The 15,478-nt window shown below is 51.1% G+C and overlaps 3 protein-coding genes across 3 annotated transcripts; 1 reads left to right on the plus strand and 2 right to left on the minus strand.

Annotated features, from left to right (window-relative positions):
• Positions 1-448: 448 nt before the first annotated feature.
• Positions 449-7,750, plus strand: AKAW2_10716S (putative sensor histidine kinase/response regulator; the record flags this gene model as incomplete). Its single annotated transcript, XM_041690279.1, has 6 exons — positions 449-3,366; positions 3,418-4,605; positions 4,671-5,148; positions 5,202-5,268; positions 5,351-5,680; positions 5,733-7,750. The coding sequence occupies 6 exons, from the start codon at positions 449-451 to the stop codon at positions 7,748-7,750; spliced, it is 6,999 nt and encodes a 2,332-aa protein (XP_041537436.1).
• Positions 7,751-8,466: 716 nt separating this feature from the next.
• On the minus strand, positions 8,467-9,546 carry DAL2 (allantoicase; the record flags this gene model as incomplete). Its single annotated transcript, XM_041690290.1, has 1 exon — positions 8,467-9,546. The coding sequence occupies one exon, from the start codon at positions 9,544-9,546 to the stop codon at positions 8,467-8,469; it is 1,080 nt and encodes a 359-aa protein (XP_041537437.1).
• A 1,652-nt stretch (positions 9,547-11,198) lies between these two features.
• On the minus strand, positions 11,199-11,513 carry AKAW2_10718A (uncharacterized protein; the record flags this gene model as incomplete). The annotated part of the gene is made up of 1 exon (XM_041690301.1): positions 11,199-11,513. One exon carries the CDS (start codon positions 11,511-11,513, stop codon positions 11,199-11,201), a length of 315 nt encoding a protein of 104 aa, XP_041537438.1.
• Positions 11,514-15,478: the final 3,965 nt, after the last annotated feature.

The raw sequence follows: 15,478 nt of genomic DNA on the forward strand, positions 1-15,478 counted from the left end.
TAAGGCAACGGCTTATTCAGGAAATCTACAGCCTCAGGCCTCCCTAGACCCCCAACCCAACCAGAGTTCTTGCCTCGAAAGAGTTGATCCCATTGTTCGCTTGCGATCGCGTTCACCTTGACTGGTGGGGATGCTGATAGCTGTGTCCTGACCACGCTGAGCTCACCGAATCGCGTTTGATCGCTCTCTTCGCCCCCTCCGACCGTGCCCTTGTCGCATTTGATCGAAACCCTTTGCCCGACTTACCCTGAACCTTTTCGAGAGGGGGCAGCGCCTCGCCCTCTCCACCCTGCTTGGCGATTGAACCGTTTTCGTCCTTATGCCTCCTGGTCCCCTGTCCGAACAGCCTTGCCATCTCAGTTTGCGACTACTCACCACCGATCGGCTATCTATGGCCGTCAACTGAGGGGCCGAATACTCAGGATTTCCGCGATAAGTGTTGGTGGAGATGGAGGACAGCCATATACTGGGTGACGACCTGCCACTCCCACCGGCACGCCTTTTTGAGAGGTTGGGACATCTGCCTGGATATACATGGGATCAGACTATTGAGCCGTTTCATTCGACATATAATCACTGGCATGTCTTTGGCCTCCGACATGCCGCAGAGTCAGATGTGTCTACACCTGCCGCGACCTCGTCGGGCCCCTCTAGCCTGGCTCGCAATTCCCCGCGAACCGAGTCCCGCCCTCCATTTCGACATCACTGGAGAAGCAGCTTAAGCGAATCCAGTAGCGAGCTCTCCCTTTCTCGCATGGATCACGAGTCAATATGGATTCCAGTGTTAGCGCGAGTCTCGTCTCACGTTGTGAGGCTGGAGCGCGAGTTCCATATGCTCAGATCTATCGTGCAGACTTCCGATCCAGATTGCAACCATACTATACGCCCTATAGACCTTATACGCTTGCCCTCCGACCCAGGTGATGCAGGCCCTCTCCTCGTGGCTATCTTTGAATCCCCCGGCCAGAATATGTTGCGAGAAATGGTCGCTTTTGGTCCTGCCTGGTTCGCGGCCGGTGGTAGGACTGACAGCAATGAGCCGACCCCAGGAGAACAAGTTTCTCTTTCCACTTTTCTCGATTTTGCGATTGGTGCTTGCGATTGCTTGGAGCTTTTACACTACGGCCTCAAGACGGTACATGGCGAAATCCGCGGGGATGCCTTCCATTTCAATCGAGAGGCGGGGTCTGTGAAGCTTACCAACACGGGAAATGGTGCTAGGTCTTTCGATAACATCCTGAGTGAAGGCTGGTCATCCCTGTCAAAGGAGCTTGGTGTCAAGAATAAGCTACAATTCATCGCTCCGGAACAAACGGGAAGAATGCCTACGGAACCGGATAGTCGAACTGACATCTATGCTTTGGGCGTGCTCTTCTGGACGATGTTGGTTGGTAAACCGGCCTTCACGGGCAGCGACCCTGTTGAAGTCGTACAGAACGTACTAGGAAAGAAGCTACCACCGCTCTCGGCCAAGAGAATGGATGTCCCCGACGCAGTGTCAGCTGTAATCCAGAAGATGACACAGAAAGCTGTCAATGAACGCTACCACACCATCTCATCTGTCAAGCGAGATCTGGCACAGATCTCTCAGTTGCTGGGGGATGGTGATAGTGAAGCATTGAAAGACTTCCAGATCGCTCAGCGTGATGTGTCGTCCTTCTTCACGCTTCCCTCTCGCATGTTTGGGCGGGGAGAGGAATATGACAGGATAATCAACGTCGTCGAGAAGGTTCATAGGCGCCAGCAAGCTGCCTATGCGAGAGCAGCTGCTCAGACATCCAGTGGAGTAGGATCCAATTCTTCTGTCTCGGACGGCCGAGTTGATAGCTTTGAGATTGCATCTGGCTCGAGCGACTCAGGCTCCTTCAATCTTGCGTCCAGGGCAGCTTCCAACGGTGGCGCTTACAACATAGGACGCACATCTACGCACGAATCTCTGCACAGCACTGATTCTTCTCCTTCAACTCCTAAACCCGGAGACTCGTCAGGAAAACCCAGGAGTCCTGTGGAGTCTCGCGCGTCCTGGGAGAATGTAGACAGAGATGGCCATCCTTCTGCTGGAACAAGCACGCAGAGCCATGGTGATTCCATCGGATCTGTTGCCAGGGCGAAGGCTGCACACAAGGTTCGCCGCCCCGGAAAGTGCGAAGTAATTACCATAAGCGGTGCAGCTGGCATTGGAAAGACCGACCTTTTGAACCGTGTTCAGCCCGCAATTCGTAAACTTGGATATATCGGTATCGCCCGTCTGGATCGCGCCAGGCGGATACCATTTGAACCTTTCGCCAAAATTCTGGCCAGCCTTCTCCGCCAGATCTTTTCTGAACGCGATGTGACAACTGAATACCACAATAACATCCGCACTGCGTTGAGACCAATGTGGCCGACATTACACCGTGTGCTGGAACTCCCGGAGCAGCTCATGTCATCGGGAGGAAATGAAAGACAAATTTCGCCCAGACTTTCGGCAGCGCAACATATCTTTAAGGAGGTTTCGACTAAGGGCGAACCATCCAAGCGCGTTGCACTTCCAAGTCTGGATCATGGACAAAGCTCTGTGGACTTCTTTCTATCTAATGCCGCACTGAAGAACATGCGGTTGATGGAGACGTTTTTGGAGATACTGCGGACTCTGTCCCAGTACCGATTGATCTGCGCTTGTGTGGACGATTTGCATTATGCCGATGATGAGACCCTGGAGTTGATCATGAACATCGTGAAAGCTAAAATTCCATGTGTATTGATACTCACAAGCCGGAAGTCTGAGCTGGAATCGAACATAATCAGGCCGCTCTTCGATTCTGAGAATTCCAGTGTGACGCGCGTCGTTCTCAAGCCTCTTGGAGAGGAAGAGATCATGCAAATCGTGGCCGCTACAATGCATCAGGAACCCAACCCGATGTTAACTCCACTTGCTGCTGTCATACAGGAAAAGAGCATGGGCAACCCGTTCTTTGTTCGAATGATGCTCGAAACCTGCTATAGCAAAAACTGTATCTGGTATTCGTGGAAAAATTCCGTGTGGGAATTCGACCTGGATCGGATCTTCACCGAATTTGTGGCTCCTAGGTATGGCGAAGGGCTTGGGCTAGGGTTCATTGCAAGGCGTCTCCAGGAAATTCCTCCGGCCGCCAGATCCATTATGGTCTGGGGCGCATTGCTAGGAAGCCCGTTCGCATTCTCTCTAGTACAAAAACTTCTTACAAGCGAGTTCTTGTATTCCAGCGAGGACGATGAGGCGGTAGACCTTACCTGTCCTCAGAATGCAAATTTAATCCGACAAACTGAAGCCGATATGGTTGTCGGTCTGCAGTATCTTGTGCAAGCAAACCTGATCATCCCGGGAAAGACGGACGATGAATTTAGGTAGGTGCTCCTGGTTTACTTCATATTTGTATCCACTAACCCGTGTTTCAGATTTGTCAATGATCGCTTCTCGCAAGCGGCTCTTTCGTTGACAGAGGGACGGAATGTGGAAAAAATGCATTTTATCATATCCCAGGCAATGATGAAGTACTACCATGATGGCCGCAGTCGATACGCAATGGCACGACATGTGGCCCTGGCGTCTCGGATTATCAAGTCTCGTGTCGTAGAGAGACTTGAATATAGAAAGATCTTATGGGATGCGGCGCAAACCGCTGCGCAATCGGGTGCGCGTCCAACAGCGCTTTGGTACTTCCGGCACTGCATCACTTTCCTTCAAGACAATCCTTGGGATGACAATAACGCTGACGTGTACTACCGGGAGACTTTGCGTCTGCATATTGCTACGGCTGAAATGTCATGGTCTCAAGGCCATAACACGGAAGCTTTGGACCTGCTAGATAAAGTCTTCGAACATGGAAAGAGTGCCGTCTGCAAATCAAGAGCTTGGATTGTGAAGGCCAAGATCTACGCTCAGATGGGTAACCACCTCCGTTCAATGGATTCACTCCTTACGTGTCTGGAAGAGCTTGGTGTGCATCTACGAGAGCCTACGACCTACGATGAATGCGATGATGCCTACCGTAATCTTCGCGCGTACCTCGAGCAAGCCGACTTGGAAGCTATTGTCCGTAAGCCCGTCAGCAAGGATGTCGACATGATCACTATTGGAGAGGTCATGGCTGAGGCGATGGCTGTCACGTACTGGGATGATGCACTAACATTCTACCGGATGGCCATTGAGATGATGAACCTACATCTCTTCAAAGGCGGGTTTGTGCAGATTTCTATCGGCTGTTCGCACCTCGCGATGATATCGTTCAGCCGATTTAGGGACCTAGAGCTCGCCGTGAGGCTGAGCGATTTCGCGCTCACCCTCCTTGAGCGGTGTCCTGAACAGTGGACTCAAAGCCGGGGCTCTATTGTACATAACCTTTACGTCGGCCACTTGCGCGTTCCGCTGTCCTCGACACTCCCAAATCTCGAGGCCTCTGTGGAAACGTCCTTCTCGATGGGCGATCCATACATCACCTTAATCAGTTTGTCTTCGATGGCGATGACAAGACTATATCTAGGCCATGATATGGCGCAGGTGGAGGCGTTCTGCAACGAAAGCCCAGAAGATATTCCCGACTGGGTCAATGATACTCGTGGTGGTGCTAGTCTGCTTGCAGTGAGGTAAGGACGTCTTGGATACCTTTGGAAGGGAAGAAAATGTCACCTGCTAACATGTTTGCCTGCAGACAAGTTGCGCGTGCTTTGCAAGGTAAAACGGCCTGTCGTTCTCCTGACACTATCATGTCCGACGAGCACCATCACACGAACGAGTACATCGCTTTCCTGGACAACAATGCCAGCAACGCCGATCGCCCGCGAGACATTTACTGGGGTCTTGCAATGATTCCGCTATTTGCATACGGACATCATACTAAGGCTATACAGCTGGGTATGCAGATGATGGAGACTATGCCCAGGCTGTGGTCTGCTCGTGTTTCATACGTAGTCTACTTCTATCTCGCCCTTTCTCTTTTGACTCTCCACAACGAGTACCCTGCTCGCGGGTATCTTGATGGAAGCCTGCATACGGTCTTAAAGTATAAAGCTGAAGTGGATTTCGCGCGCAGTGCTTGTGATGCCAATTATGGAATGTGGTCCTTGATATTGGAGGCACTAATATGCGAAGTCCGGAATGACCATACTTCTGCAATTCAATCTTTCGAAGTAAGTTGCAGAATTGCTCTGGATACATTGTGGAGGGAATCTAACCAAGCCAGGCTGCAATCGATCATTGTCAAATCCATGGGTGGCCCTTGGAGGAAGCGCTTGCTCTAGAACTGCATGGTATGTACACCGACATCCCGAACCGCAGTGCTTTGGGGGAGGGGTTACCCCCACGTCTTGGCTCAAATTAACTTTCGAATAGGAGAGTTCCTAATCCGTCGCGGTGCCAAAAGGGCGGCGCGTTCTGTCATGCAAGACGCAATTGCCGCATGGGCCGCGATAAGCGCCGTGGGCAAGGCGGCGCAGCTGACCGAGAAGCATGAATGGCTATTGAAAACCGCCACATCCTCGAGGAACGTTGACGCTGGCTGTCAAACCGTGGACTCACTGCTCGGAATCAATCGCAATACCGGCCAAGAACACATGGGAGTAGCACAAAATATGGAAGAAGATGACAGAAAACAACGCTGGATAGAACAAAATGGCGTTACTACGGGTGAGCGTTCATTCGACATATCTGGCGTCGGCCTTGGTAAGCTACCTCGCTCCACTCCCTTCCTGTGAGCGGTTCTAATATGAAACAGATATTATCGACTTATCAAGCATCCTCGAATCTAGTCAGGTGATGTCCTCGGAGCTTCAGATCGACAAACTTTTGACGAAGATGATTGAAATCGTTCTGGAATCCTGCAATGGCTCAGACTCTGCGGTCATTGCGACCAATTTCGATAATAACTTCACGGTCGCTGCGGCTGGGGACCTGGAGAAAGGACAGAAGTCTTTCGTGGATGGCCTTCCGTTCTCCGAAATCGAGGATAAGATGGCGCATCAGATCTCTCACTACGTGATGCGCACTAGGGAGGAAGTTCTGGTTCACAACGTTTTGGAGGATGAGCGTTTCTCGAACGTCAATGAGGGCTATCAAGCCAGGTATCCCCTTGGGCGGTCCGTGATCGCATTGCCTATTATGCAGGCCGAGCATCTGCTCGGTGTCATTCATATTGAAGGCAAACCGAATTCATTCACCCAGCGGAATGTTGTGGTTCTCCACTTGCTTTGCAACCAAATTGGTATCTCGCTTTCCAATGCGTTGCTCTTCCGCGAAGTGCGCAAGGTCAGCGCTACCAACGCTTCTATGGTGGAGGCTCAAAAGCGCGCACTTGCCCAGGCTCGCGAGGCGGAGCAGAAGGCTAAAGTGGCCGAGGCTGAAGCAAAGCATAACGTGAAGCTGAAAGAAGATGCAGCAAAGGCCAAGTCCATCTTCTTGGCTAACATATCTCATGATCTGCGCACACCAATGAATGGCGTTATTGGTTTGTCGGAACTCCTCAAGGGTACCAAGTTGGACAGAGAGCAGGACGAATATGTGGAATCGATCCGTGTCTGCGCTGACACGCTGCTCACACTCATCAACGATATCCTTGACTTCTCCAAGTTGGAGGCAGGCAAGATGAAGATCTCTACCGTACCCCTCAACATTCGGGAAACAATCTCGGAGGTGGTTCGCGCCCTTCGCTATACGCATCGTGATCGTGGGCTAGAGACCATCGAGGATCTGGACAAAGTACCACCAGAACTTGTGGTCCTCGGAGACCCTGTTCGCTTGCATCAGATCTTCATGAACCTTCTCAGTAACAGTTACAAGTTCACTCCCAAGGGATCCGTGACTGTGAGAGCCAAAGTTTCCAGGGAAGGCAAGGGTCGTGTCCGTTTAGAGTGCTCTGTATCCGATACGGGTATTGGGATCTCAGAAGAACAAAAATCCCGGCTGTTCCGGCCATTTTCGCAAGCCGATAACTCCACGGCGCGGTCATATGGCGGTAGTGGGCTTGGATTGAGTATCTGCAAGGCAATTATTGAGGACGTCCTAGGCGGTGCTATTTGGCTGGATTCGACCTCAGGCGTTGGAACTACGGTGACGTTCCATCTGGCATTCAACAAGGTGAAAGACGCTGCCGCTAAAGCTGCCAAAAACAAGGCTGCCAATCAGGTGGAGAACAAAGCTCCGGTTCCTACTGCTCGAGACTTGACCATGGTGCCTCGGGATCAGATTCGAGTCTGTATCGCTGAAGACAATCCTATTAACCAAAAGATTGCGGTCAAATTCGTCAAGGGGCTCAATCTTCAGTGCGAAGCGTACAGTGATGGGCGGCAGGCAGTTGAAGCTCTCCGAACAAGATCTCGTGAAGGCAACCCGTTCCATGTGGTGCTGATGGATGTACAAATGCCGACTCTCGACGGCTACAATGCCACTCGCGAGATCCGAAAAGACCCAGATCCCAATGTCAACGAAGTGTTGGTCATAGCCATGACGGCGAGTGCCATCGAAGGAGATCGCGAGAAGTGCCTTGGTGCCGGAATGAACAACTACCTTCCCAAGCCGGTTCGATCTACTATCTTGAGTGAGATGCTTGACCAATACCTTGCACCAGTGCCAGCATACACAAGGACGCGGCTGGTGAACCGGGAACGAGGGAGTGTAAGCACTGAGGCAGGGACACCACGGAGCCACTCCATGTCGCCTAATATTGACGGCCAAGCCACCGCTCTGACGCCTGAAGAAGATAAGCAACTGCAAGAGCGGCCACCTATAGAAAATTAGCGTCGTGGTGACTCCTTCTAATCTCTACGATGGCAAGCTTTTGCCATTCCTCTGGGTCAGCACTGACCCCAGACGATTGCTTCCGTCAGTGACTCACCTGTGATACCCTGCATATTCTGAGCGATTCTCTATCGATGTTGCTGTGCTGCTCATTCTAGATTGTACTTTGCGAGTTATACCGTGAAAAGCATACGGGCTGAGCATCGTTCCGTGTCTTGCTGGTTCACGTCCTTTCAGTTCTAAGCGATGATGATGAAGCATATGATTGATGATACCAGCAGTGGAGGCTCCATTCCCGGTCTCTTGCATTTTGGTTACTCTCGTCTGTCCGATGTACTCGTGCTTCATGCTTTCTTTTGTTCTTCACTCTTTCTGTTCTGCAGACCGACGCAGTACCAGGTTTATCGAAGACAATGATGTTTATCATGCGTGTGTTGATTAAGTGATGTCTCCTTCGGCGTTGTTTCTGTCTATCATATATATCTCTGGCTCGCGTGCACGTTGCTATCTGTATGTCTTGGTGATACCGTGATTTTTTCCATCTCCTTTCAGTTGAGTCTACGAGGGGATGAAGAATACCAAGGTCTGGCGTTCTGGATGATTTAGAGAATTATATCATGGGTGTAAGAATTGCAGTTTTCAGGATTTGTTTAGCATGATGTTCATTCTTGGTGATCCTAGTAACTAAGTACCCATTTTACATCTCACATTATATCTTAAGCAGCAACAGCCTTACGCTTTCCAAACACCCTGAACCGCTTAACACCTCCATCCGGCACCAACGTCAACTTAGCATGCGTAAACGCCCTCGTATCCTCCCCACCAGCCGCCAAATCCTGACCCTCAAAGACATGTTCCGTATCCGCCCGACAAGGCCTATCGCCCTTAACCAACTCGACCCAACCGGGATGATCATGCGTCGGCTCCTCCCCATCCTTAACACTCCCCTCCACCAGCCCATGCACGCGCACCTCCCTAGGGAAATTACCCCTAAAGTCCTTCGTATCCACCACCACCCGACTCACACTCCCCACCAACCCCAACTTCACAATAGCCCAATCAACATGACCCTTCGCCCTCGACCTCGCCGTCTCCCACCCATCCCCCATATCCTTCCCCCGACCGGGCAACAACAGATTCGAACACGGCGTGAAATGCTGATCCGACGCCGCAAGCGCCACACCCCCAACCAACGCAGAACTCAATTCCTCTTCCCCACCAGCAACCTTCACATCACCCGGAATGGCCTTCCCATACACCCTCAACCGCCCAAACCCACCATCGGGGTACATCAACAGCCGCACATGCGTAAACGCCTTGCCATGCACCTCGGGATCCAGCTTCCACGCCCGCCGCTGCGACGGCCCGCATTCTACGGGCGGGAGAATCGTCGTCCAGTTCGCGTACTTCTCGTCCGCGACTTCAGAGTCCGGGGTGTTGGGCGCGTAGGTTGCTTGCAGAGAGGCCTTCTCGCCGTAGTTGCCGATGAAGTACCCCGTGTTGACTTCTACGCCGTAGATGTGCGCGCTGGACACGCCCAGCTTGATCACGGCCCAGTCGTAGGGGGCCGGGTTGTGACGGCGGGTTTCCCATCCGTCGTACCAGGCTCCGGTGTGGACGAAGACGCCCGGGCGATTGATGGGTGGTGTGGGGGTTAGGAGGTTGGAGGCGGCGGCGAAGTATTCGTTGGAACAGGAGAGGATGGTGCTGTTCAGGGCGGAGGAGGCGAGGTTGGTGGTGTGCGCGAAGGTGGAGTCGATTTGGTCGGCGGGGATGTAATCTTGAGAGGTGGACATGTTGACGAGTTCTTTTAAAGTGAATTGATTATATGATGGTTTGGTATTTTGATTGAAATGTGGTTATGAGGAAAGAAAGAAAGAAAGAGGTGAAGGGGGGAAAAGGAAAATGAGGAGGGAATATGATGAGGTTTAAGTAGAATTCAAGTATGTGAGTTGATAAGAGTTTCTGCCCCGCTGATTACTCGATCTTATCGCTTCATCCGCAATTTCCCCCTCCCCTCATTGTCTCTTCTATCTGCTCTTTCTACTATCACCCTATATTATTCGACTCTATTATTATTTACATACCCCCTTTCTCCCTTCCCATCTCTCCTCTCTCTATTTACTCCTCTACCAGTATCATCATCAACCCAATACACCTCAAACCCCCCTCAATCCGAATCCTCTACACACCTATTCCAATACTTCTTTCTCTTCTCCATCAAAACCGGGTCAATTCCAACCCCACCAGAACCAAAGTAAACCAAAACTCCACATCCTCCGGGTCGGAGCTCTCCGACACCCCCTCGTCGCCCTCTTCCGACTCCCACATCACATCACCTTATAATCCCCAACATTTTATGTAACAGCCGAGGGAGAATTACAATTCAATTCGTTCATTATCATCATTTCTCTAGTCTAGTTAGAGACACCCGGATAGTCCTCGTCTCTTCTACAGTCTCGCTACTACGCATGACTCACACCTCTCTACACCATGCACATGCACACGCACACGCACACACCCGATCGGAGAAATAATGAAACAACGCAGAGATAGATACAACATACATACACAATAAACCCAAACTAGGGCATAAGTAAGTTAAACTGGGGAATTCGATCTACGGAGCCGACTCGCTCGGCTCTCGGACACGACACCCACACTTACCACTTCCCCCTCGCATGTGCAATCAATGGGAATCAACGGAACAATAGGAAGGAAGCATGCAATAATTAAAGTTGATTCTTTCTTTTTGGTTGCTGTCGCGTGCCCAATGTACGACGTGAGGAGGTGACTATTGTACTCCCCTCCCCCCTCCCCCCTCCTCTCTTCTTTGGTTCCCCTGGGACCGACCGACCGACCGACCGCCACGGCTTGGTGTCCCGTATGAGTGGGTGTGCTGGACGGGGAACGGCGCGTTACCGTTGCAATGGGGCTGGTTTTGATCGAATTGAGTTGGGTTACATGCTTGACGTCGAGGGGGAGGGACGTGGTGCTAACTTGGTAGTTCGGTGCTACTGCGGCTAGTCTAGATGGCGTGCATGGAGTGCCGTGAACGTGTTCGCTTCGAGTCTGCGTACGTACAGGGCTGGTCAAGCGAATGTTGGGTACTATGTGGCCCGACAGGAGAAGATACAGAACAACAATGAAATAGACAGACAGACAGAGAGAGAGAGAGAGAGAGAGAGAGAGAGAGAGAGAGAGAGAGAGAGAGAGAGAGAGGAAATAATGTTTACATGCAAGTATCCAGCAGGCTATAAGGAAATCAAGGACATGGATAAGAACAAGAAACAAAACAAAAATCAGGATTCACGGGCAATTTAATCACCCACAGCCGGTTGTCTCGAATCAACAACCAAAAGCTTCGTGAATCTACATCTAACGAAACGCCCCATGATGCCGCTCTTCCAAATAACTCTCATGTTGATGCTGCTATCGTCCTCGGCTACTACCTCGTGCCCTGCGTGGCGAGGTCCTCCAATCGTTTGTATCGCCATTGAAACTGCGCCAGCTGGTTCCTCTCGGCCGGTGTCATGTTACCGCCGTTCTTTTCCTCCCTCGAGTGCTGGTGCATCTCCCAGAGCCTCAACAATCGCGCTTGATGTTCCGAGATAGAGACGAGATTGGGATCTCGCGACGCCATGCGCTCTTCGGCCGTCGCATGGTAGGAGAGCTTGGCGCGGAAGAGCGCCATATCGATCTCGTCGTACCTGACTCCACGCCCTTCGGGGATCCCAGCTTGCTGAGCGGCTTTCTGCGGCATGGCTGTGCTGAAATCTCTTTGCAGAGGTAATAACGAGTGTGTTGGTAAAGATTCTCGCAGACTCAGAGCCAGCAAAGGCGAGTGGTGCGTCTTTAGGAGTCCGCGTGGATGTCCAATGGAAACTATAACAGAATGATACTATAAGCCTTCTCGTGAAGATATAAGCAAGACAGCTATAGGGTAGAATCTCAGAGCGGTTCCCTACTGGAGGCCGTGGCGCGCTGACCTTTATAGCTTGGTTTTTCGCCTTCCGTTGCAGCTTTTCTAGGGTATCCAGTGACAGCCACCAAGGTGATACCAACGATGCCATCATATGCACCTGTTGCCAATGACGCTGCGAAACAGAAAACAGTGACCGATCACCAAATGTCGCTATAAAGATTTTCACCGTATGTGCTGTCTTTTCCATCTGCTTCCGGCCCGTTTGTGTCGGCTACCTCGTGATGATCGCGGCAAGCCAATCCCCTGGCGAACGAGGGCTTCGTTCGTTCCTTTTTTGGGATGGATTGTGGAACCCTTTGGATGACACTGGCGCAGCTACTGTCGGTCTGGAGAGTGGGATGCCCGAGCCTTGCAGAACTTTCTTCCCTTTCTGATTTTGTCTGGGTACTCTGTTGGTTCCAGCAGAGGTCGGTGAGTATCGAGGTACCAGACGCAGTCCAGGCCGCACTGACAACGGCAATCCTTAGACCCTGTTTCTGGTATGGTGCTTGCATATGTAGTGACATGCAAACACACATGAACACTACTGACAGTTGACCGTGCCGCGACCGCACCCGATGCCATGCGTCCCGTTTTGTTACACCCAAGCAAGGACATCAAAGGCTGCCGAAGAGGGAGAAGATGCTCGCCCCTGAGAGGCGAAACCCTAAGCAACCGGCACTTTCCACAATTAGGTTATCAAAATGCACCCATCCATCATGACTCCATTTACCCCTTTGCCACGAAAGAGATTTTGAACGTTGCCAAGGGACTGCGCCGCTGTCGCCAACGGAATCGCAAAATTTTACCTGGGATACCCGCGTCTTGGAAGGCAACTCCTTCGTCGCCTCTAGGGACTGTCTGACATCTTGTTTCCCCTAATAATCCCCGATTCGTGGCTCCTTCCGAGGGTATGCAAGTAGCCGCTGGGTGTGTTGTTTGTGTGACGCTCCGTGGGAATGACGGGCTTCAGAATCTGAGCGCAAACGCAAGGGTACATAATCGGTGCAGAGATGGAGTATCACCAGTTTATTTTCCTTTTAAGTAAAAGCAGGCAGTGCGGACTTTAGCAGTATTGGGTCCGCTTGTCGAAAAAAAGGCGGCTAACGCTACTAGATTATCCCGACGCCGTTGGCCCCGATGGACCTGAAACCGGCTTCCTTTTCCCTGCACCCAGATGCATGGTTCATGCCCCCATCCGTGCCTGTTGATCATGCGGATCGGTGCTGCCAACGGGCTCCTTGCCGGCACAGTGCAATAACATCTGGAAGTATATGAGGGCTAAAAACCAGGGAGCTTGCGCCGCTTGGCCCTGTTGGCAATCATGTACATTTCTTGTTGCTGAATTAATGGTGACGTGCGGATGATCCTGGATGCTTGCCCAGATCGGACTGTCCAGACTGAACACATGAACGTGATGCACATAAGCATGAGTGTGGCATGTGACTTTGTGAATGTGGCATATATGATGGTAGCCTGGGGTTAAGTTAGAGAAACGGTAGAGGCTCTAGAAGTGCTTGTTGTATACACAAGGTGAGGCCAGATCTGTGGTGTTACTGAAGAAGCTATGCTCAAATAAGAACTTTAAGTCGAAACTATCCCGTCAATCGGCGCTTGGATGGTGGGTTTCGCTCCTCGAATTGTCTGACACCGGCTTCTGTAAAAGATCTGCACCATGTTAATTAGCCTTTTGCTGTAGTCAGAAGCCTAGGCCTCTTCTCTGACTTTACTTCTGACCGTGCCGAGCAGTATGCGATTCACGCCTTTGGGATCATACGACCATGGCTGTTCATCGCGAATGATGATCAAGTAAGCCTGGACAGGCCTTGTGCCGTCGTGAAGGGAGAGTAGCAGCATCCGCGCCATACAGCCTATGCGTTGTGGCGCCCAATACTGCCAAGAGCGTCGTATTGGCGAAAGTAAAGAGAAGGTGGCCAGCAACACTGCGACACCGGTCTGGTCGCCTGCTCAACAAATGGCCGGGATGTGCTCGTAGTAGAACAGAACAAACTGCTGGCAAGCTATGAGTTGGCTGATTTCTGTCTCCAAAACCGGTAAACAAAACTACCTTCATGACTGTAAGGGAGACAGCATGCACTGCCGTGTCGCCGACAGCTACTGATCCGAAGGTATTGCATAGAAACCCCCACGCCCCAATATATCCGATACAATCACCGTAACCAGAGATCGTCAACAAGAAGTTGCCTTATCGGGGCTTCTGTTGCGTGCATTTGCAAGACCTTATAATCTTGCACATCTGGAGAACACTATAAAGCTGGAATGATTAGGCCTCGGGACCAAATGTCGTGGTCGGAGTATGAAAGAAGCTTGACGAGAACTGTAGGTAGCTTGTTTCGGGAACAGAATACGATCCTTAGCTATCATTGCACAGAGCCGGTTCTAGCTTCCCGTGTCTGACATTGTAGTAGGGCGATTCGGGCGGCAGACCATATATCGAGTGTGACACAAATGAGTGTTGGAGCATGGCTTCCAGAATATAGAAGTAGAACCTGCTGGAAACTCTAAATGTCTGGCGAATTTCAAATATTGAAGCCACGAATGCCGTCATACGGACACTGCAGGCCACTTTCCGCTGCGATTGAACTGACCTATGCAAGGCCGATAGCATGGCATCGAGGAAGTGTAAGAACGAATGCCTTCAGACCTACTATCAATCAGAACTCACCAAATTGACACTTTCAGGTACTTATGATCACGACTGCCATCCATGTCCAATTCTCCAAGCGGTTGACGGCCAGTAGGGCCGCGAAAGTAGACACATTGGCTATCCGATGTGTCGACTGTTCTTCACTGCCAATCTCAAGTTCTTGATGCATAAGCATCATGACTACCAATAACTGCCCGACCGTCACTGCAGCTGGCTTGTTGCACGTTTGGGCTACAGGCGACAGGCAATGAAACATGCGAAGACCAGTCCTTGTGCAAAGAGAGCGGCCATTCCTGAAACATGGTGTCCTAGTCTTGCTTCTGTTTCTGGGGACATTATCGACGTGGCCTCCCTAGTAGTTTACATCTTGACCCAGTCGAACGCACGACACAGCAAGACTTGCCATGGAAGGAATCGCCTCCCAGTATGAGACCAGAGCATTAAGGGACATGTCAGGGTCTCACAATGATGCAGTTGTCGGATTAAATCGTTGACAATGGCTTTTCTGCGTTACACAGCTATCCATTCCCGCCAGGTGTAGTGGTGGCCCAAGCTGCTGCCTTGTACCACGCACATGTTGAGAATTTCACCAGAAGAGCCCGCTCCTTACAGAGCTACTGCTGCCTTGGGGTATTTGATATGCTGCATTCGGAGATAAGGCCTCGGACGAAGTGTTGGCCTGTAATAGCCAGAGGGTTAACAATGTGGCGACTGGTTTCGACCTAGGTCTCGAACAGAAAAGCAATCAATGGCTGATCTGCAAGTCTTGTTTCAGTCAACGCAAGGTCTCTGGCCAGGCGAAGTATCACCACCAGAGACTGACAGTGACTCAGTCGAAGAAAGATATTGCTGAATTTTTCCTGCAAATCATAGGCTGTCAGTTTGCTTATGAACTCTGACGAGTCTTAGGCTATCAGTCGTATGTTGATAATGTTGGCGAGTCGGAGAGTCGAAGAGAAGTGAAGCTCGTAGGAGATGGAGGAAGTTTCCGAGGATGAATCAAGCATGGAAGGAGCTACGATGGGCACATGATTGGTATTCGAACGTTCATTAAAGCCTTCCCATTGATCCGGCTTACAAATATTCTCTATTCTTG

Source organism: Aspergillus luchuensis, chromosome 1 (genome assembly GCF_016861625.1).
Source record: "Aspergillus luchuensis IFO 4308 DNA, chromosome 1, nearly complete sequence".
NCBI classification, from domain to species: Eukaryota; Fungi; Ascomycota; class Eurotiomycetes; order Eurotiales; family Aspergillaceae; genus Aspergillus; species Aspergillus luchuensis.